General features: G+C 35.5%; 1 protein-coding gene across 18 annotated transcripts in view; it reads right to left on the bottom strand.

Moving 5' to 3' along the window:
- Window positions 1-24,324, bottom strand: part of SSBP2 (single stranded DNA binding protein 2) — a 293,363-nt gene that overhangs the window by 72,351 nt on the left and 196,688 nt on the right. For 9 of the 18 annotated variants that reach the window (XM_070234613.1, XM_023618064.2, XM_070234612.1 and 6 more), the window contains exon 5: window positions 13,299-13,388. The exons of 5 other annotated variants lie outside the window; for them this stretch is intronic. In XM_070234613.1, the coding sequence (XP_070090714.1) occupies window positions 13,299-13,388 (90 nt within the window). Of the gene's footprint in view, window positions 1-13,298; window positions 13,389-14,832; window positions 14,884-24,324 lie in introns of all 18 variants that reach the window. 4 more of the 18 variants (XM_070234608.1, XM_070234610.1, XM_070234607.1 and 1 more) reach the window with 1 other exon arrangement.

The following is a 24,324-nucleotide window of genomic DNA, read 5'->3' as shown; positions in this document are numbered from 1 at the left end:
CTTAAAGAAACTTTGAACTGTTTTGAGGACAAAATTATTCACATGAAATTTGCTTCTAATTTTGAAAAAATAATCTTTTTAAACGATTGAAAGAAATATACAATTACCAAGTATTTTCTTTCCATTAAGAAAACGCTCAGCATTTGAGTAAGAACATTAAAACATTCTGCTTTCTTAATATCATATTGTCTTCAGCATATAACCATCTCTAATTCAAAAATATGTAAGAAAATAGCTGACAAAAAGTAATTTGCTTCCATCAACATTTAGGCGAAAACACAAGGTACAAAGTGATAGCCTGAAAAAATATGAGTTATCTTCAGTAATTATATTAATTACATAAAAACCAAGTATCTACCTTATTTGGTCCTGTACAGATGTGATAGATTTAATCTTTCTTCTGATATTTTTGATGTACTGCTTTAAGCAGACAGGGAATAAGACACAGTTCTAGACACAAAAATTATTCTACAATCTTTCAAGGGAAAAAACTTCTCCCAAACATAATTTTAGAAAATGATAAATATGGCAGGTTATATTTATTTATTTACAGTCCTGGAAAGGTAATAAAAATCTTTTCATTATAAGATTTAACCAAATGCATAAACATTCCTTTAAAAACTAAAATACTACTTTTTACTCATTCTGTGTCCATTTTTTTAGTTAATTCAATTCTCTTTACATGATTTTCTCTATTTTGCTCTTCTCTATTGCATTTAGAAGTAAATCTCTTTTTTTCTCAATTGCGTTAACTTTCTTGAAGTCACCTGCTATCAATAATAATATTGAGAATATTATTTGGAAAAATCATGACAATGTTGTGGCCTCTGTATTCCATTTCAGCCATCTTTCATACAGCAAGAATATTCACATATTTTTATTTTTCTAATTCCATGAGATGTTTCATGAGTTTTCTGTAGGAAAGTAATGAAGCATAAATTATACATCAAATGAACTTTGTCAAAGTTACTTTACAATTAATATATCTTAATTTGTTTAGTTTCTTTTCTGTTTTTCATGAAAATCTCCATCAGACACTACTGACACCCTAGTGGATAAGACATTCTTGATTAACACATTTGAATTCCAACTAGTATTAAACTAATTTAGCTCACAAAATGACATACTTATGCTGGCACAGTCTGCTGACAAGCATCAATATGTAGTTTATCTTCTATATAGCTTAGATATTCTATCATCATCAACACTTAATTAAAATAACTCATACAAAATAACTGAAAAGTATTTACGGATCTAGTTTCCTGGATGTTCTTTTGGCAAGGCTAATTCAATTCAGCACAGAGTTATAAGCATGTTGATTCTTCTGATATGGATTTAGTCTAAGCATCAAAATTGCTCACTTACATTCTGGACCTTTTCAAGAAGTTGAGACCATTTCTCAAGCCTTCATTTCCATATATTAGATATGGGTGTGTGGCAACGGACTTGTGGATTGTGAAATGGTGACTGAGCTGTCTGCTAGTCTAATCAACTATAAAAATTTGAATAATGTTCTATAAAGGACTTTAATAATTGGTTTTAGATCAGTTTATATTCACAAATACCCACAGACGCACACAGTTTTTTGGTGTCTGAGAGTCCCACCTCAGCTGCATCGGGCTCTGTGCTGCCCCCTACTCTGGACTGCAGCTACAAGAACAACCAACCCGTGTTTGTGTGTTAAAAAAGTAACATCACAGGTTCGAAGATAAATATTTCAGATATGACTTAGGATAAAGTACCAGGCTGACTCAATCAAAAAAGAAGCTAAAACAGTAATTTTTTAAAACCACTCAATTTTTCATTAAACAATACAAAAATAATCCCCTCCTCTCCTTTTTCCCTCTTTTATATCCATGCTTCCATGTAAACGTGTTCCAGGTGACAGCGGGGGGACAGGTACCTCACTTTCCCTGAACGTACCACTGCAAAGAACACGCTACTTCGTTCTTACCCTTCTGATAGCTTGATATGCTAGGGAAGTTTCTACTGCTTAAGCAGAGTCCTTTCAAATTTGCGTGTGGAGAAACTAAAGAAAACTTCTAAAGAAACTGGCCTATGGGTTTGGTCTTCTGATCCAAGTGGCAGATTATATACATTTCTACTTTCTTTAGAAATGAAATGATACTCATATTCACTTGGTTACTTACCTACAAACATGAAGTCTATACTTACTCAACTCATGTCTCAAGTATATAAAACAGTCTTTAAACAGATTAGCTTTTTACAGAAATTATCGAAGCACCAAGAAGCCAATTTTGAAACTAGAGCTTACTAATTTGACTAATACTAAAAAGTAGAAAAAGAAGCAAGATGAGAGAATTCAAATTGTACAAACTGAAGCTATTTCTCCATCACCAGTTTAAAAATATATATTTTGAAACACATGTATCTTAAACAGATACATGTATACAATAAAACTGATAAGACAAATTCAAGTGGAAAAAAATATTTACTGATCAAAGGTATTTGTAATGACAGGAATCATGTATAGAATATAAAAATAACAGAAAACAGGTAGTATTCACGTTTGCAAGCACTCTAAGTAAGCAATTTATTTTATTCTTTCTTGACAAGCATCCTACTGTGCACAAAGGGATCTGATTACTCTATTCCCTGGCATTATATCTTATACTCAAGATTATACCTGATTGCTGGATGGAATGGATGGCATCCTGCAAGTGCCTATACTCTCTTCCTACAGGTGCCAGCAGAGGTGTTTTCTTTGTCCCTTGGCAGGGAATGCAGTTTATAAGAGCCAACATTTCACTCCCAGCAGCATTTCTTTGACCTCCTCCCCATGTCCCTCCAGTTCCTGCCTCATCTCTCACTTTCCCTTTAGAACAAAACTCCTTGAAAGAGTTGAACATACTTGTCTCCAATTTCTCTCTTCCCCATTTATCCTGAATCCACTTTTACGAGGCTTTCACTCTATCGCTCCATCAAAACTAGCCTTACCAAGGCCACCAATGACCTCCTTCTTAAATCCAATGGTCAACTGTCAGTCCTAAACTAATACGAACTATCAGCAGCATTTGACACTGCTGATTATTCCTCACCTCCTTGAACATTGTCTTCCAGGATACCACATTGCCTGGTTTTCTTCCTATCTCATAGGCTGCTCCTTCTCATTCTTCTTTGCTGGTTCCTCCTCATCTCCCTGACTTCTTCACATTAGCGTGCCCTGAGATTACTGTAGAGCTTCTTGTCTCTATCGATACTCCCTATCTCGGTGATGTCATCCAGGCTCATAGCTTCAAATATCGTCCAACTGCTAATGACTCCCAATGTTATATCTTTAGCCCAAGCCTCAACCATAAAACTCCAGCCTCTTGTTCCCAATTCAACATCTCGTGAATATCTAATAGCCATCTTAATCTAAACAAGTTAAAAATTAAGCTTATGATATTCCCCCTCATACCTCCTCTTGAACTTCTACTTGCATCAGTAAATGTCAACTCCATTCCTCTAGTTGAATAGGCTGAAAGTCTTGTACTCACCCTTGATTAGTCTTTTTCTCTCATAATACATATGCAAACCATCATCAAAATCTGTTGGCTCTAGCTTCATAATATGTCTAGAATGCAGTCATTTCTCACCACTGCTACTGCCTTAGTCCAGGCCATAATAATCTCTTGTCAGAATTTTGCAATGACATCCAGACTATCTGTCTCCACCCCTTCCCTCCCATAGACTAATCTCAACATAGCAGGCAGAATGACCCTGTTAAAACCCCCTACTCAGAGGAAAACCCAAATCCATACGATGATCTACAAAGTTCCACATGATGTGGCTTTCTGTTATTTACTTCCATCCAGCTATTCTCCCCAGCTGACATCCACTTCAGCTACCCAGAACACCATGTGTCCCTGGAAAAGGCCAGTCATGGTTCGAACTCAGGGGCTTTACACTTGCTTGTCCCTCAGCCCAGAATACTCCCTGAGATATCGTGTGCTTGTTCCCTCACTTCCTTCAGGTCTTCACTCAAATGGCATTTTCTCAATGAGCCCTTCTCTGGCCACCCTATCCAAAACTTCCATAACACTGCCTATTTCCTTTTCTGTTTCATTTTTCTCCCTAGTCCTTATCACTATCTAACATCATATATTTTAAAAATAATTATTTATTTTGCTGACTGTCTCCTTTAGTAGACTACAAGTTCTGTGTGGGCAAGGATTTCTATTTATCTTGTTCCTGCAGTAATGCTAGCATGGGGGGTGGCAATAATTCTTTGCTGCTGAATGTCATCAGCAATCTTAGCCAGTGGTTGTCAAATTTTAGTTTGTAAGATTCATCTGTTAAAAACAAAACAAACAACAGCAACAACAAAACACAAAGGATTTCCAGCCCCACACTCCCCATCCATAAGAATTCTGATATCTCAGGACTCATGACAGTAGGGCACAGAGCACACCTGGAGAGAAACTGCTCTTAGTCCTCACCCTTTGGGTCTCTTAGAGGCCATCTAGCGGTGACTATATTCATATAGAACAGGAGTGGGAAAATTACAGCTCATGGGCTAAATCTGGCCCACCACTTGTTTTTGTAAATAAAGTTTTCCTGGAACAGCCACACTCATTAGTTTACATGGCATCCATGGCTGCTTTTACACTACAACAGAGTTGAGTACAGGAGTTGTCACTTCAAAGCCCAAAATATTTACTATCCAGCTTTTCACAGAAAATGTTTGTTGACCTCTGATACAGAATATAAGGTAAGTTATTCCTGAACACCACCTAGTGATAAGCTATTTTTTAAAGATCTACAGGCATCCTAATGTAAACTTAACATAAATCTATCCCATCCATACAGGGAATTTGTAATATTCCTTGTCTTCAATTCTCCAATGAATGATGACCATTTTTATTTCTGTAACCAACAGTAAATAAAAAACCAAAATTGTGTTACAAAAGACCTTTAAATATTTGCTATTTCTTACACATTTTTTTCCAAGGGGCTGTAACAGAAACTGCAGCATTCTGGGAAGAATTTTCAATGGGAAGATATTTTGCAAAGAAAAACGGTAATTTCAAATTATCTAAAATATAGATCAGCTCTTCTCACAGATGTGATTTTAAAATATGCTACTTTATTGTTTTCATACTAAATATCCTGGCATCTTTAGCAGCATGAAAGTGAAAAGAAAATCAATATTGGTCTAGGATGGTGGGTAACTTCTTTCTAAATCCTCATTGTGACATCAAATAAACAAAAAAAGTAGGGTTTCTAACAGGAAACGATTTCATTCCATTCTAACTGGAAAATCCAAGTCAAGACGTGAAGCCCTGACACTCCCTTCTTTGCTCTCTGTCTGTCTAGGCACTGCTGTAGGGTCTTTGGTTGGTAGAGATGCAATTCTTAAAAAAGCTTCCCTAGTTATTCAAGCTGAGCAGTTTTAATTTGTTCTAATAGTTGCGGCCAGAAAAACTATTACCACAACTGCAGGAAAGCATTATCAAAGCTGTCAGGCACCTTTATTTTTTTAGGCTGCTTTTATCTTAATACTAGAGAAAGACTTGTAGCATTTTCGATATTTAGAATCTGCGTTCTTAAAAGATTCAAAATTAAACTTACTTTTTATTTTTTGAACTTTGATAAATAAGCAACCTTCCCCACCTCTACTCTCCAAATTCTGCTGTATTTAATTCTGAGAAATACTATTTTTAATGTCTGAATTTTTAAACTATATATAGATAATGTTAGAGGTTATAGTTCAGTAATTCAATTCCACTTGAGATTTCCAGTAGTCTACTTATTCAAATGAAGAGAAAATATACTAACTAACGTTTTGGTTCATTATCTAAGATTAAAGATGAGATCTACAACTTCTGGAGAGAGGGGAAAGGGAGCTCCTCCTTGTGTAGAATATTTGCTAAGACTTATTTCTGAAACAGCCACGGTCAGGAAGGATAAGAGAAGAGGCAAACCCTGGGAGTGGAGACAATATGAAGAATAACAGCAGAAGGAACTGAGGAGCCATGTAGACGTTTTAACCCTACGTATGACTTACAGGGTAAAACAAGCGCTACTGATGATAAAATGGTTGTATTCTGAATGTCTGAACAGGAAGAGCAGGGCAGATGAGCATACTTAGTTATGAAGGTATCTGCAAAATGTAGGACGTATTTCCAGAAATAAGTTCAATATCTACCTCCAGAAACACCTCACCAGGGCACATCAAAACTCCTACTCTTGTTTTCCTTTTCAGTTTCAAGTGTTAGATTAAATAATTATTTTTCTCATTTTGGATTCATTTTGATTCTTTTTCTTTTAAAAAATCAAGAATATTGTAATACCTTGAAGCTTTGTTTTTGTCTTTATTGCTTTACGAATGTCATTCATATTGAGCTTTTTGTAGTTGAGAACATCATGGAGGAAAAGGAAGATTTCTTTCTATTTTTTGTTCTTCTCATTGCGTTATGACGATGTCAAAGCATTAGGTCAGCTTGCTACAGTGCAGTCTTGCTAAAAATAGAACCTTTGGCAAATAGACCCTGAACAAGCAGAGACCTCTGCAAACCACCACTAGAGGGCAAAGCAGCTTTACCGTTGCTAGTATCATGCCTGCAAACAAATGCGACTGAAAACCTGCGGCAACATATTTCCAGCATATTAGAGTTCTGATCAATTCAGATTTTAAAATATGGATGACCACCTTAGTCTGAAACTAAATTACTTGGTATACTTTATCTGCAACAGGTATTTATAATCTCATTCAAGGCAAAGCCTTAAATTTACAACCCAACATCAATATATTATTAGTTTTCAACAGTTTCAGTTAAGGAAACTAAAGATCCAATGACTAGAATATAGCAAATGTGTCAAGATAAAAGTCAAAACAAAACATAATACAATGTAAAAATGAAGAAAAAGTTATACAGAATGCAAATTAGATATTTACAAGTATATCCCACATTAGTTACACACTCTAATTAGCACCTATAAAAGATTATATTGTGTTTTTATATAAAAGATATGGATATGTTTAGTTAGAGTGATAACAAACAAGATAGTTTTCTTCTTAAAAGTTTTCTTGTGGTAAAGAACAGAAAGGAGAGAAAAAGTATTTCACCCCCCTCAAATTTTTTTTGGTTGACATAATAAATGTCTATTTCTTTAATATAGCATAAGTTATGGTAAATTCACAAGAGAGACTTTCTTGTTACTAGCTCAAATCTATAAAATTATAGAACTTCATATGCTAAGAGAGTTAATAGTCAATTTTTTAAAAAACATGAAAGAATGAGAACTTTTACACATTTTACTAAACTAGTTTGATTATTATACATACGTGAGAAGAAAATCTAATTGGTTCAAGGATTACTGCTGCCTATTCAATCAAATTGCAGGAATCAAACTTTGGCTGTCTTTTGGTAAGAATGCTATGAGAATGAGTAAGTCATAAATAATTCAAATTTCTTAGCACTTGATGAGACTTTTGAATAAGACTCCAGCACAGGGACAGGAGAGTCAGAGTACAGACTCAGTTGTGAATGCCTACTCTGTGCACTCACACCAACCACAACACTCTTTTCTTCCACTAAAACTGCCCAACTGACCACTTCTACTGTCTTTGCTCTGACCCCAGCAGCACGACTTCCTAATTTAAGAAGCTGCTCAAATCATTCACCAGTTCCATGGCAGGTCACTTTGAGAATCTATGGGGTTTTATTTACAAATTACTCCTTTGATAAAAGATTCCAAGTAAATAAATACGTGTCTTACTTTACATGGTTTTATTTTACTAAACTGATATCTCCTTTTGCATGTCCAACTATTCCCACTGATTTTACTTAATTGGTCTCCCACTCAACAACAGAAGCTCTCCCACTTCAACAAAAACATCAAAGTTTAAGTATGAACAATGTTACTATCTGTTACAAATAGAAAGACAATAACCTAAAGACTGCCTCCCAGGATGGACTTATTAAATGCATGGGGTTTTAATCGTAATTATTTATTTTAGAGTTTAATTTAATTACTATTATTCAAATGTAGCTGCCATGAATTCACAAATTTAGAGTTTGTGCTAATTCCACTTGGTAGTGTATTTAAGTCTATACTTATGTCACAGTGGAGAGGGGGCTTGTTCTGCACTGTGCACAGGAACAAAAGGAGTATGTTTGTCCATTTAGGAGAGCTGTTTCAATGTAGTTTTCATGGTATGATCACATAGTGAGTAGAGCTCAGAACTACTTAAGCCAGTGCTTTATGTACTAATTACAAATTCTTCTTCTTTGCTTTCACTTATTCATTAAATTCTAATAGGCTCAATCCTTTCCTAGTCTAGTCCCATTCCGTACAAGCTTTGTGTTTCCTCACTAAGAATAGGGATTCAAAACCGTTCCCATACTCCACAGAAAGGTCAAAGGCGATGGGAGGTAACTACCGTCTAGATTTAGTAGCTGCAACCAAACTGAGAGGCTGGAAAAACTGTTCAGCACCCTTCTAAGTCTCTTTCGAACCAGGAATTCTCTGACGTCTGAGTCTCTGGCTTTTGGGAAAGCGTGAGTCTCTATCCCAGTCAGCTTCCTGAAACCTGGCAACTTGAAGGAAACATAACCAGCTTTTTACAGTTGCTTCCAATCTCCTCTGCTGTGCGCTGTACTAATAATCAAGATTGTGCCTGATCTTGGGCATCAGAGTTCATGCACTCTGAAATGACATCCTGTCAGAGCTTCTCCAGATTTGGGTAATTCTTGAAGGTCAGTATCTCTTTGGAACTGGATTAAAAACTTGTGTTTGCACTTGAATTATGATTGTCTGCTGCTATTTCTACTCACAGAAGGCAGCTATTCTTCATTATGTCCAGAATCATGCTGAAGTACAGTCCAATCACTGTAGGATGCTAATGCTGATAGTTAGGAAATACTTGATTAGTTTAATTCCATCATTACATGGACGAAAAGATAACATTTTATTTACTTTAAAAAAGGTTGATTATTTGAGTTTTTCATATTTCAGAAAGGCATTTCTAGGGAGTGTGGATGTATTTAAGCCTGTTAAATAGGGAAAAAGAGCATTTGGGATTAGCTGGAATGGTCTCCCCGGATAAAGAGGGATGACTTGCATATCAGACGCAAATATATCCAAAACTTTTTCTACCTCCTATCTTTCCTTAGCCAGTCCTGGTGGCCTAGTGGTTAAGATTCGGCGTGCTCACCACTGCACCTGGGGTTAGTTTCCAATCAGGGAACCATACCACCCGTCTGTTGGTTGTCATCTTGTGGCAGCTGTGTATTGCTGTGATGTTGAAAGCTCTGCCACGGCTATTTCAAATACCAGCAGGGTCACCCATGGTAAGCAGGTTTCAGTGGAGCTTCCAGACTAAGACAGACTAGGAAGAAGGACCTGGCCACCCACTTCTGAAAACACTGGCCATGGAAAGGTAAGAGAAGACCTGCTCTGCAGTACACAGGGTCACTAGGAGTCAGAACTGACCCCACGGCACCTGCAACAAATCTTTCCTAACTCAGATGAAGACATTAAAGTAATCAGAAGCTCAAAGTAGGAACCTCAGAATCATCCTTGACTCCCCCAACTCTTTCCCTTCTCCCCAATTTGGTTAATCAACTAAGGCCTATTAAACTTAACTATGAACTGTTTTTTCCCTTTCTAACCCTTCTGCCACTGTTCTTGAGTAGGTACAGAGAGTCTCTTCCTGGGGCTACTATTAGCCAACCAACTGATACGCCTGCAAAGAACCCCTGCTCCAGTCTCTGGGTCTGTTGCCTTCGTTCATCTTTTAAGTGTCAGTGCTTTGTGGAGTTCAGTTGTGTACTCTCTCACCCACTCATTCTGAACTTTCTCTCCGGACAATTAATTTACCCCTGTGGATTCAAGCGCCCTTAATATGATGACAATACTGGAAGTTTTATCTCTGGCCTAGATCACTGTCTTAGGTTTTATCTGTCCTATCTCAAACTTACTCCCCATTTTATGGTCTCTATCTCAGAAAATGATACCTCCATCTGCCCAGGTTAGAGCCAGAATCCAGGGTATTATTCTTGAATCCTTTTACTCATAGCCATCACTTTTATTTGTCTCTCAAATCTGTTCCTGTCTCTCCATACTCACTGCCACTACCTGAGCTCAGGCCATTATTCAATCTCACCTGGGTTACCCTAACAGCCTCCTAGTCGCCCCACCTTCAGACTTCTCTCTCTGCAAACCAGGTTACACCTGTAACTGGAGTGATTTTTCTAAAAAGGCAAATATGAACCTGCCTCTCTCTTGCTTAAAATCCTTCAGTAACTTATTACTGCCCTTAAGACCAAGTTCAAACTCTTAACTAATCTACAAGGCTCCTCAAGGCTCCTCTCAAGCCTCATCATCAGCTACTCTAGTTCTGGGTATTTCTGAAATATTTGGTCTCTCTCCTTTCCCCTCTGGGGCTTTGTAAATTTTTCCCCCGTCTCTGCCTCCTTTGCCTGATTTTTCTTACCTCATCTCTACATCCCAATTTGGATTCCATTTACTATTTTGACAATCAATATTTCCCCAACAATGCCCCTCCCCAGATTGGGTTTGGTGGTCTTCTGATTTGCTCTCAGAGTACAGCCTACTCATTTAATATAGCCGTATTCTTTCTAGACTCTAATTACCTTTTCTCTCTCTCAGTTACCATAATGTATGTTGTTTTAGGGAAGGGGTTTTGTATACAATTGCATCATAGATGCCTAACAAAGCCTGATCCATTCTATAGCTGGAATTCAGGTCATTGTTCTCCTCAAAGAACTTCAACAGCTCCTACATGTCTACTGAATAAAGACTCAAGTTCTTACCTCGGCATATATGGCCCTTCTCACTATGCGAGGGCGTATCTTCCCACTTCATTTCCAGGAAGTCCTGCCTATGCTCCTCTACTTTCTGTGCGTGTTACTGTGGGTGAACACCTCTGCACAGGCCATTCTGATGCCTCCTCACTTTTGCTTACACTGCTCCCACTTTCTGGAATATCATTTCTCAGCTTGTTTTCCTGGAAAACCTTCTCCAAACCACTTTGAGTTTCAACTCAGGCAGACTTAACAGCTCTCCCTTCTAAGTCACCACAGAACTTTACACTTCACTCCGTTACAGCACATACCTCGACGTATGACAGTTATTTATTTTTAATAATGTCCCACTGGCTAGACAATGACCTTGAGGAAGGTACACATTATACAAACTCATTTTTAGATGCTTACCACAGTGCCTGGCATCCAGTAGTACTCAAATATTTATCACCTTGGAATAATTAAAACAAAGTTAACTCTGTTTCAACTACTTCTATCAAGACCCAAGCAGAAGACAAGTAAGGGGAGAAAGGTTCATTCTACAAAATGTGGAAATGAAAATTTATGAGTTTATACATCTTTGTTTAACCCTAGAAAAAAAAAATTTGGCTTCTTTCCAAACCTATTCCCTCTTTTTACAAGTGCCACTTGGAGAGCTTCTACTAACTCTAATAAGTAGATAAACTTTGCTGATTTACTCTATAACCCCAATCTATCCTTGGCAAGAGAAATAAGAGCATGAGGAAAAAAATAAAATGCGCTAGAAATATTTTATGAATAACGGTCAACTACGAACTTTAGAAGGTACGTTCAATGGCAGAAGTCCAGAAAGCCTTGGTTTGAATCCTAGCCCTGAACCTTCTGACTTCGTGCAAACCGCTTATCTGTCAAGCCTCAGTTTTTCCATTTGTACAATGGGAATGATGGTATACGTACTTCACATCTAGGGTTATTGTGAAGATTAAGAGTTTATATACATAAGGTATTTAAAACAAAGTATGGTATATAGTAAGCAGTTATTAAGTATTAGTTTTCATTATTATCTTAAATGGTGATTGTTTAATGAATAATCAAGAGTTATAATACATTCCTAGATTATAAGAAAGGGCCCTCAAGACAGACGGGAGCTGTAAAAGACTTTTGAATATTCTAGACCACTTGGATATTAATATAGAGTAGCTGGACAAATAACCATGTCCTAAAGGACTTTACATTTCAGAGCTGGTACTGGGTTCTAATTAATTTTATTCAACTGCTATACTTTCAAAAATTGCCTATAATTTTATTTCTCCATTTTCACATTTATAAGTACATTGATCTACCCTGTAATAAGGTATGGATTAACTAAAAGATGATTATCAATGACTTTGAAAATACTAAACACTAAAGTGACAAATTAGTTTATAAGTACCTAGCATAATTCATCAACAATACAGCATATTACATTAATTCCTGTAATACCTTCCAATGCTAGTTGTTGTTTTTTTTTTTCGTGAGGAAGATTGGCCGTAAGCTAATATCAATTGCCAATCTTCCTCTTTTTGCTTGAGGAATATTGCCCTTGAGCTAACATTTGTCCCAATCTTCCTCTATTTTGTATGTGGGATGCCACCACAGCATGGCTTGACGAGTGGTGTGTAGGTCTGTGCCCAGGGTCCATGCCCAGGGTTCTGTACCCGCGAACCCTGGGGTGAAGTGGAGCATGCAAAGGTAACCACTACACCACCAGGCCAACCCCACAACTCTAGTTTTTAACTCCTAAATTCTTCATAATTTTCTCAAAGGGTGTTATAAAATTAACCATGTAGTAAAAAATAATAAACCTCAGAATCTATGTTGGTTTGGGTTAGAAAACCATTAGATTTAAGATGTGGGTGCCATAAAATCAAAAAGTGATGTATCTTAATTCTAAAATTATTATCATCATTGCTAAAGTACATGGTTGTGTTGAAATTTTAAAATACTAACATATGTATTTTAAAGTCTGATTTTAAAATGTTATGTAATGATGTCAATAAAAATTCCCACTTAAAAGCCACAAAGATGATTCTCAAAATATTTTGATAGAGCCTATAATCTTGATAAATGAATGGGTTATGATTTAGCCATGTTTTGAAAGTACAGCCAAATCCTGATTATCTTCAGTCTGTGGAGATACGGATAGTTTGGATGGTTAAAATCCATATAGCATTCCAGAACCTCATCTTTAGCCTCTTCTCCCCTCAAATCTTTACCACAGTTAACTTAATGGGCTAATTTGCATTTCAACTCCCTTTTTTTCTTAGGTGAAATGCAATGAAATGGCAAAATAAATAAATGAATCAAGATTTGACAACAAATAAAACATAGGAAGGAAGGGCTAATCTATACACTAGATAACCAGTTTCTGCATAATCAAGAGTTGGCTGCATAGTGTTAAGCTTACGTTAAGAATTAAAATAGCCTCGTGCTCCTTCACATCTTTAAATAAAATCAAACAGGAGTTCCTATGCCTCCACATTCCTAGTCCGAGTCTCTGAGTACCTGAAAGAACCCTGGTGGTACAGGACCTACTGGCATGCCATCTCCTGGGGGAATGTTTCCTAGCACTGGGCTGGGAGCTGCTGCCGCACTCTGCAAGAATAAAGGAGAAACAAACCTACATCATTACAGAGAAGGCACAAAACCAACGACTAACCGTAACAGACTGTAGGACGGGAGCTGCTCCTTCCCGGGAACAAACAGTGGTAATTTCCCCCACTCCAGAGGGAAACTAAGATACAACAGTTAGTTTAGTATATGACAAAGTTATTTGGTTTAAACAGGTCTCTTTAAACTTTTTAAAGTCACAGAACTTTAATAAGATGGTATATTTAAATGGTATTTAAAAGGCAAGTGATAATATGACAAGATAGAAGTTTGAGTGAATGTTTTATTTTAAGGCACGGGCATCTGAAATGGAAGCATCAATAGCAAAAAGGTAAAAATGTACGTAATAAATTTGAAAATGGTGGTTGTAGAAGTTGGAAAAAAGAACTCTCTTTCTTTAGATTATGCTTTTCTATGAGTCATAAACAAAGGTAATTAATTTTCTGTCTGTAGGTGGCAACACTCATATTATTCACTTTCTGATATTCTATAATTGGTAGACAAAATATAATTGATAGTGAAAACAGGGTGGTCAGGATGAAAAAGCAATCAGGAGACTGAGTAAGAGAAAGGAATTAGAGTTGGAGAGATTGGTCTCATATAAACAGATTATGAAAAATGCAAAGTCTACTTCCTTAGAAAATTATTTCACAGAATCCTAGAGTTTCATGAAATAGAAGTATGAAAAACTTTGGGTTACACTCTGTAAGCAAATCAAGGTTTTAGATTTAATTTTTACATAGAGTAGTAATAGATAAAACTGTTCTACAACCATGCATTTCACCCCTCAACCTGGTTAGACATATTACAAACAGTAAGAACAGTCAAGAGGAACCAGAAATGTGCTGCAGACAGATCAGTAGGAATCCAACAGTTTTGCTATGAAAAGAACGCAAAATAAGTCCTGGATCTAGAGTATCTGTTGCACTATCCTCCCCTACATCAGTGTATTCATTCATGCATTAACATTCCATCAGAAGATGTAATATCTCAGTATATTTGTAGCATACATTTCCCAGTATATAAAGGGTAAAAATAGTAAAACATGTTTATCCTATAGTACTGGCAGTCATTAATAATAAGGGCTTCCTGAAGAAATCTAGATTTAAATGTGTTTGTCTAAAATGTTGTTTACCCATGAATCCCAAAATTTTAAATTGCTGATAAAGCATATGAGTATAAAAGGAGAAATAATATTCCTTAGATATTAAGATGAAATATTAATCTATTATTCTATTTTGAGCAAAAACATGCAATTTCATTTAGTGTACATTAATTGAATACCCACCATTTGCCAGATATTCTTCCATTTTACTTTATATATCAACAGTCATGTTTTTAAAAAATGAAAGGCAAATTGCTTTTTTTCATTTTAACTAAACATGCATAACATTTTAATATACAATGTTAGAGTAAGAGAGAAACTTACCACCACACATTTATCCTTTTTTAGTTTAAATATATATGATTCCAGCCAGATCTAGGAAGAAAGATTTGATTTACATCCTGTGACAGTCAATTACTGTCATGAGGAAGTTGCTTTTAGTACTAAAAGCTAGACATAGGACATCACTATTCTAATTAACTGCAGAATAGAAACTTGTTTTGTAATAAAATTGATGCGTAAAAAAGTTTGTAAGCCACACTCACCTATACTTTTACAGAAATGTATACTATTACATTAAGCAAGTTTACAAAAACGAAATAGAATTCAGTAAATTACTGCAACTTCATAGTGTAGTTCAAAGATGCGATTTCTCCCTCAATTCTAGTTGCTTGAAAAGTATATAAAAGAAGCGTTTGCCTACCCAAACAAAAAGAAATGTTTGTTTGCATCTAAACTAAAATTCAACAAGTAAAGATGCTGGGTCATTATTGGTTCCTTTATTTTTTTCTTTTTTGGGGGGACTACTACATTCTTTTTTTAAAATTAAAAAATTTTTTTCTAAGGAAGATTAGCCCTGAGCTAACATCTGTGCCAGTCGTCCTCTATTTTGTATGTGGGTCACTGCCACAGCATGACTGACGAATGGTATAGGTCTGTGCCTGGGATCCAAACCAGGGTTGCTGAAGCAGAGTGTGCTGAACTTAACCACCATGCCACGAAGCTGTCCCTACTACTTTCTTTAAGGGTATATGATATGCTAGTTTTTTTCCTTGAAAGTTCTTCATTATATATATTTCCTATTTTTTTCAGCTATTATTTAAAAGTGAAACAAAATAAATAATTCAAATAAAGATGTAAGCAAGTTAAATCTTTAAAATGCTTTCAAATTTTTATTTTATGGCTTCAAAATTATTTCATAAATTCAATCAAAATATATATGGCCACGGACTCTCTTAGGTTCTGAAATATAGCAGTTACACTAGGAAAAGAAAAAAATCTTGGCCTTTTTGAAGTTAACATTCTAGTGAGGGGAAGAAAGACAATGATAAGTGCTATGGATTAAAAAAAAGAGCAGGGAATAGAGAGTTCCCAGCAAAGGGAGAAGGGATTATAATTTTAAACAGGATAGTCAGGAATGAATGAATGAATCAAACAAACAGGTTATGGTGACTGACTGATTTAAATATGCCTCCTACTCTGTTGTTGAGATTGCCTTCCTTACATTTCAAGATGTAAATTCAAGACCAAATTCTTACAGTTTGCACCTATTCCCTCACAGTTGCACAAGAATTTTGTGGAAGTTTTTCTTTCTTAGTAATCATACTTTGGGCATAACAAAAGAGGCGTCTTGAAAATAAAGAGTTTTATAGCTAGATGCTGACAGTTTAGAGCATGACAATTTAGTTTTCTGGTGTGATAGTAATTTCTAGCCTAAGCCTAAGGACACGAAGTGAAGTGAACAGAATCCTAGTACTTATCTAGTCTGTTTTCCCAGTACAAAGCGCTAGTCCAGGGCATTTCAGCCCAAACTTCACTTTATGGGCCACATTTTTCAGTTAAATTATCCATCCATTCTTCTGGGATTTATTGACAAGGGATAGTCTCCCTTTATCATACTGTGTGGACTGGGCTCAAGCTTAGAGTGCCATTTGGTACATCATGTTGATTATTAACAAATACTACAGAGGTACACGAAATGGTACTCTAAGTGTTGTATTGTGAAAGAGTATATTTCTCAAACTGCCTAACTTGCTTATTCGTATCCAGTAGCAATATGAATAATACATGCTTTGAACTTATAAACTAAATAAGAATCAAGTTTTGGGGTTAGGACTTTATGTAGGAGGAAGAAGTGCCAAATTTCTTGAGTTTCATTGCTGGAATTTCTGAGACTTGTCTCAAGTCTACTTCAGCTCATGAGACAAATTTATCTCATGACTTGAGGATCCACAGAAAGTTGGCGTTGGCTCTAACTCATAAAGTGTGTATTACTCTGGGGGGTTGTAACTAAGTCACAAAAGGAGAACAAAAAGTTTAATTATATTAAGAACTACTACAAAACATTAGTTTCACTGGATTTGTATGAATTCCCACAAGACTACCATGGAAAATCATTTATTATGTAATATATCCACTATTATTTAGGGTTGACTTTTCATCTCTCTAGTAAAAGACAAAAACATAAATAATATGGCTTTAAAATATTTCTTCTAACTAAACTGAATACATAAGACCACGGCAAATGCAAAAATATAAATTATCATTAAAAGAGCTTTGTCTCTATAGTGGATTAATTTGTATGCTTTTAATATAAACTTTCATACATATTTTCTAACTGTTCTTAAATCATTTACTTTGTCATGAGACAAATTTCAAGGTTTTTTTTAGAGCGACTTTACTTTTTCTTTCTTTTAAATTTTCCCAAACCACTAAGATAATTTTACCTTCTTTTTATAAATCCAATACATTAAATTTGGTGTTTTCAAATGAACTAAATTATGGAACAATTATTGCTTTCCAAGGAATATTCAAATGTGCTTTAGAGAGTCACCATGAGATCTTTCTTCATGTTGCTACCTATTTATCTTTGTTTAAGTCTGTGTGGTCATTTTCTTCTCTTGGACTATCTGTGCTTATATCATTCTGCCCTCTAAGAAGGTGTAAACCAATCTGTACCCCCTCCTTTTTTTTTCTGAGGAAGATTAGCCCTGATCTAACATTTGCCGCCAATCCTCCTCTTTTTGCTGAGGAAGACTGGCCCTGAGCTCACATCCGTGCCCATCTCCCTCTACTCTATATGTGGGCTGCCTGCCACGGCATGGCTTGACAAGTGATGCGTAGATCTGCACCTGGGATCTGAGCTGGCGAAGCAGAACATGAGAACTTACGGCAGCGCCACCAGTCTGGACCCTCCCTCCCCCACCTTTTGTTATTTATTTTTCCTTTGTATATATATCCAGCACCCTTTCCCCTTTTCCCTTAAATGGTATTATACAATTAAATTTAAAAAATATCTTTATTCTCTAATTCTCTATTTATAGATTTAAAGAACACAGAAGTATTCTGTCATTTTACATTTTCTCTTCTTAAATAAAAATCTGAAATGAAAGCTACAAGGATTCTTATTTTAAAGTTATTATCACTAGTGGCCTCTGGTATTAAAAAAAAAGTTGTACATACATCTGTATGAAGGTTTCAAAACAACAAGCATATGATTAAAAATTGGCTTAAAAATACAATTAGGATGCAACTGATTACTAAATATAATTAGTTAGCATTTATTAAGACTACACATTAAATAACTAATATTCTCTAAGAATGTTAGGGAACTAGTTGCCTAATTATACACTGGATAATCAAGATATAAAGTTTATATTTGCTGGAATAGGAAAAATATTTTAGTATATGTAAAATTCCAGTTAGTTATTTAAATTTAAATCTAAAAACAATTTTCAAAAAATCAAGAATTAAAAAACATACTTTTGTCTTTTCATTTTTGACTGGTATTATTTGATTTTTCTTTAGAGAAGCATGATATAATCATATATTGATAGTTTTCTTCAACTTAAGCCATCATTATATTTCTGAGATAAGCTATGCTTGATCATCACGGGTAATCCTTTTAATAGGCTAATGAATTATATTTGGATACTTTATTTAGGATCTTTACCTCTATATTCTTAATGAGACAGGTTTAGAATGTTCTTTGCTTTATTATATTTTCCAAACTTGAGCATCAGGATTATTTTACCTTCTCAAAATGAATTGGATGGCAAACTGTCTCTTGTAATGTTTATATAGTATAGTGTTTGTCTGCTTTTTGAATGTTAAAAAATACGCAGCAGTAAAGTTGCCTGAATACAAAAGCAATGTTGGAAATAACTATGGTCATTATTCTTTTATATTTTCTACTTCTATTTGCTTCAATTCTGTTCATTTACATTTTTCCCCAGAACACTTCATTTCATTGAGATTCTTAGTTTTATCCATATACACACTACTTTCACATATTTTAGAAAGGTCCTATGTACCAGCTGTGAGAGACTGCTAGCAGACCACAAACATCTGTTTCTCCCTCCTTCCATGTAACAGAACTGTAGCCAGGCATGAGGCAGCCCAGCTACCTTACATTTCTCAGTCTCTCTTGTCCTCACCAAGAATTAAGTTCTTGTTCTTGGAATGTGAGCAGAAGAGGTTTGCACCACTTCCAAGCCTTGGTCTTAAGAGTTTGGGATGCCTCCTACTTACTTTTAATTAGAGATCTAATTTCTGTCATGTTGACAAAAACAATGCCTGGTACAATGGCAGAGCCCCACCATCCTCTGAGGAGCAGAGGCTGCCCACCTGCCCTGCACACCTCACTGAACTGTTGGTTCTAAAACAGACGATGACTTGTTTTGTTTCTCCTGAGGTGAATTAGTGTTCTCATCATTATCTTTGCCAGGAATTGTTCTATTAGTTTACTTTCTTTCCTGTTTTATTAACATATTATCTCATCTTATTAAATCTCTATTCTCCTCCTTTTTCCTTTTTTAGGTTTTATTATTTTCCATCTTAAATTAGTAACTAAGTTTTTTCTCTTTTTTAAAATACAAATCATGTAAAACTATACATTTGGCTCTGAATTTACCTTTCATTGCATTTACAAGGTTTGACGTTGATGTTCATGATTCTTCCCCTAAATCATCTAATAAATATAATTTTGATTTCCCAAACTTCTATTGGATATAATTAGAAGCCAAAATTACACTGATTAGATGATTTAGAAAAAAATGAGGACACCAATATCAAACCTTGTAGATGTAACCAAAGGTATACTTTAATGTACAAATGGTAGGGGGTTTTATTTTAATTTTAATTTCTATCTTTCCCACTGTGTTCAGGTAAGACGTACTGTATAATTTCTATATTTTAGGAATTTGTTGAACACGTTTTTGGTGATCTAACCAATAATCAATTTTCATAATTTCCCATGGATACTTAACTAAATATCCATGTTCTTGGTCTATGTTTTTGCCCATTTACCTAATATCTTCATACTGTCTCTAATTTTTGTCCCTTTGCTCTTCCAAATATATAGAACACCCTACAACTGTTGTTTGTCCATTTCTCCCTTTCCATGTTTAATAATCACTACTTTGAATCTATTTTGTCCAAAATTAATATTGCAAGCTCAGCTTTCCTTTTGTGTTCATATACTAAATCATCTCCCAAACATTTATTTTTTAACTTTGTGCTAAATTCTATTTAACTGTTTTACTTGTTAGCAGAAAAGTCTTCTAATACACATCCAGGTCAGATGTCCTTTAAAATTAGAAAAAAGAAACGACTGTTCTTTATGCTAAGTTTTAAAGGTATTGAAGTTAAGACAAACAGTACTGTTTGCCTTTCCCTACGAAAACAGAGAGGTTAGCCTACTGCTCCTCTTCCACATCTGGCCCCTCCCTCCCTAGTCTTTACTATAAACACCTGGAATTTTAGGCATAAACACATTATTTTCATCATCTCTTCTTTCAGCAATAAAGTTTGACCCCTACATTCAGTTTTGTAACTATACTTTCAGCATCAAAAATAAAGAACTTCAATTTTATCTAGTTTTATTCTATCAGTTTTTTAAAATAACATAATTTCAACTCATGAATTTCAATTTTTATACATTTCTCACTTGGCTAGAGGCTATATGAATACCATTTCCCCCATCCTTATATATGCAAATATCTTTGTTGACTCTCATCAAAACTACAGATACCACTGTTGTCTGATATTTAGTGTTGCAGAGAAGTCTGACACCATGCTGATTTTTGTTCCTTGGGGTGTAATCTGCTTTTCTCTTCTAAAGATTTGAAGGATGTTGTCTTGATATTTATAATTCCCAAATGTTTCAATTCCATTTCTAGGTATTGATCTCCAAATTACTTGCCTAGAGAGATGTGAACCTTTCAATATCATATCTGGGTTAGTTTTTTCTAATGCTAGAAAGTTGGGGGGAAATCTTTTCAGTTAATAGGTATAAACAAAAGATCTGGCAAACCTCAAAGGGTCATTCTTTGCAAGTGTTATTAGCAACTAAGCAAACAGTTACAATACTAGTGATAACTGGGGAAATATGCTTAGGGATCTTCCCAGGACAGGATTTTCATATGTTTTTGGTGGCACAGGAAACCGGTACACATGTAGAAAGCACTTTACATGTATATATTATGTACTATAAAAAAATTAATAAATTTTGACTAAGTAATCCTTCTTTTCAGATACTATCCAAATATAAATTCTGAACTATGAGAAAAACAGTATGCACAAAATACGTTAACTCTCATATATTAATAGTAAGAAATATTCAAAGTAACCCAAAATTTCAGCAATAGTGTAATGCTTAAATAAATTATAGTACATCTAAGTGATAGAACATTATTCAATTATTAAAAATAATGGTTACAAATGGAATTATGTGGGAAATATAGGGATTTTTTTTTACGGTATAATGCTATGTGAAACATGCCAAATATAGAATTGAGTGTAACATGATTATAATTATGCAAATAGTGAAAAATAATCTATAAAAGACTGTAGATGGATACATAAAAGAACTGTTAGAATGATATAACCGACTGATTTTTTAATGAAATATTAAACTTTCTGCAGTTATATTTATAGCATAAATAAAAATTATTATAAGTTAAACATATATACAGCCGGCTTTGTCAATAGCTATACAATATGACCAAAGGGTAACTTTACTTAAGACAAATCTAATCCCTAAAATTTAAGGTTAAATAAAATGCAGATATTTCTAACCTAAAAAAGAATACTTATTTTAATAAAATATGAAATATTTTAATTTTCAGACTATGAAAGACCAGTTTTTCTGTTTCGGAAAGTTAAGTCCCAGAAATAATCTAAAAATCACTTACATTATTCCTGGGCATTTGTTTGCACTGACTATACAAGTTCCATTTTTAGTACCACATACTCTACCCTAGTCCACCTCACTCAGCCATCTGCTTAGATCTGGAGAACCAACATCATTGACAGTTGTACTACTTTTTAGGCCTGTTTTTAAATTACAAAAATAATTTATCTTACTTTTAAAAACCGTAATTATCCAGAGAATAGTATTCAATCTCTTAGGCTTCCAAAAGAGGGACAGACCCAGAAATAGCATCAAAAACAAAATCAAATAAGCAAAAACAAAACATCAGTGAAGAAGTAGCCTTGGAGCACCTGGAAACATATAAAGTGATGAAGAGTTGGTGATCTAAACATTACAACTGATGTTTGCCATGCAGAAGGAAAGAGCGCTTTGATTGTCTAGTAATTTCTATAAAAGTCTAACTTTTTGATATGAAAGCCAAGAAGCATGGGAAATATGATAGGCAACAGAAGGGAAGAAGCTACTGGCGCTAAAAAATGTTTTTTTTAATTCTATTTTTATTATTATTATTTTTAAGATTGGCACCTGAGCTAACAACTGTTGTCAATCTTTTTTTCTTTTTCCTGCTTTATCTCCCCTAATTACCCCCAGCACATAGTTGTATATCTTAGTTGCAGGTCCTTCTAGTTGTGGCATGTGAGACGCTGCCTCAGCGTGGCCTAATGAGCGGTGCCATGTCTGCGCCCAGGATCCAAACCAGCGAAACCCTGGGTCGCTGCAGCAGAGCATGCGAACTTAACCACTCGGCCATGGGGCCAGCCCCTAAAAAATGTTTTAAGTGCAAGAGAAATGCAAAAGGACTCTGATAAACACAGTGACGATTCCATTCCTGAAGAAAACTTTAGGAGGCAGCCTTTGATAGAGTTCTTAATTTTCAGAACGCCATGTTTCAGGGTTCAGAAATCGAGTCCCCTGAATTCTGTCTTCAGCTTTAATCAGAAAAGGCAGATTCTAAGAAAAAGCGCTGACATAGCGAGTTGTTTTGAGACAATTAAGTTCTAGGTGATATTCTCCCATCTTTACATGCATCCCAAATATCAGGTGCCTACCATGTGCTGGGGCTGTTCTAAGATGCACAGATTCATTTTGATCACATGAAACTTTGAACTTGGTGTGATTACTCCTCAAAATAATGACCACGAGTTATTAAGAAAACTTATATAAATAGCATACAAAATTTTCTATTTAAAAATGAAATGAAAGTGGAATATTTATGACACCATTTTTAGCATTCACATATTACTTGTAAGTTCAGCCCTCGAGAAACATTTATTGTGTTCATATGAATTTCAGAGATTGGGTAAATTGTTGTTAGAACAATCAGCCTGCATTCTGGCTACATGGTCAAACTACAGGCCTAACAGTGAGCTTTTCCACTAAGTATCCCTCCTCCCCACCCACAAACTGTTTAGCCAAAAACTTAATAAAATAACCCTAAACAGTATTTCAAAATACCATAGATTAAAGAGAAACACAGGGAAAAGATGTTAGAAATATTAATGTTGTACTCTCTTTCAAAAGCTTTTAACCATTACAGATTCTAGTCATTGCCCTACTTTTTCCTTTTTGACCTCAAAGATGGAAGTCCTTGTCTCTTTTTTTATACTATTAATTCAGTACCAAAATCCCTGGGCTTCTACTTGTTTGAGAGTCTAAGTATTTTAACTATTCTTACTGGCACCTGGTAAGAAAAACTGGATAATCAGAGTCATCCCTTGAAATAAAAAAATTCCCCTCTGTAGTAGGAAGAACGCCCCCCCAAAGATATCCATGCCCTGTGATTAGGGCCTGGGAATGTGGCAGCCGCTAGAAGCTGAGAGCAGCCCCTGGCTGACTCCTACAACCCAAAGGAACCGAATTCTACCAACAAGCTACATAAGCTGGAGAGTGGACTCTTCCCAGAGCCTCCTGATAAGAGCCCAGCAGGCCCACGCCTTGATTTCAGCCACGTGAGATGTGGAAGAGAGAAATCAGCCCAGTCACCCCAGACTTCTTACCTCCACAATAGTGAGATGATAAACGTAGGTTGTTTTCAGCTGCTAAATTTGTGGCAATTTGTTACGTAAGCAATAGAAAACTAGTACACCCCTCCTCTAAAATGTCTATTTCAGTTTGAAGAACATTTTTCACGGGGCTTCTAGAAACTAGGGAACTCTATGGATTCTTAGAGGTTATTGTACTTGATCTACTGCACAGTATGCATTTGCTAATACGTCTGATCAAAAATAAACAAAAATATCTCCCAGGTTTAACAAAACTCAGTTTTTTGGTTTTCCTGGCCCCACAGTTCTTTCAGTGGCTTTGAATCATGCCCCATGTGAATCAGTTTTTTCCCCTCCACAGTTAAGAGCAGGGAAGTACAGCGAGGAGAAGAATGGCACATACGGCATCTTGTCTTCAGTTATCATTGCCTGCCAGGCCTCTTGTTCTGCATTCCTTGTATCCACAAAGGAATGGCTCTAACTATTAACTGAAGGTTTCCACCAATCCCATGTAGGCTCTAGCCAAGCTAGCTCCTAGAGTAGGGAAAATACAAAGACAACAAAACCACAGGTTAGGGTTCACCATCATGTCAGCTTTGCTATTGGTCCCTGTTGTGACTC

This window comes from Equus caballus, chromosome 14 (genome assembly GCF_041296265.1).
Source record: "Equus caballus isolate H_3958 breed thoroughbred chromosome 14, TB-T2T, whole genome shotgun sequence".
In the NCBI taxonomy this organism is placed as follows: domain Eukaryota; kingdom Metazoa; phylum Chordata; class Mammalia; order Perissodactyla; family Equidae; genus Equus; species Equus caballus.
This window is presented reverse-complemented; position numbering and strand designations above follow the sequence as displayed.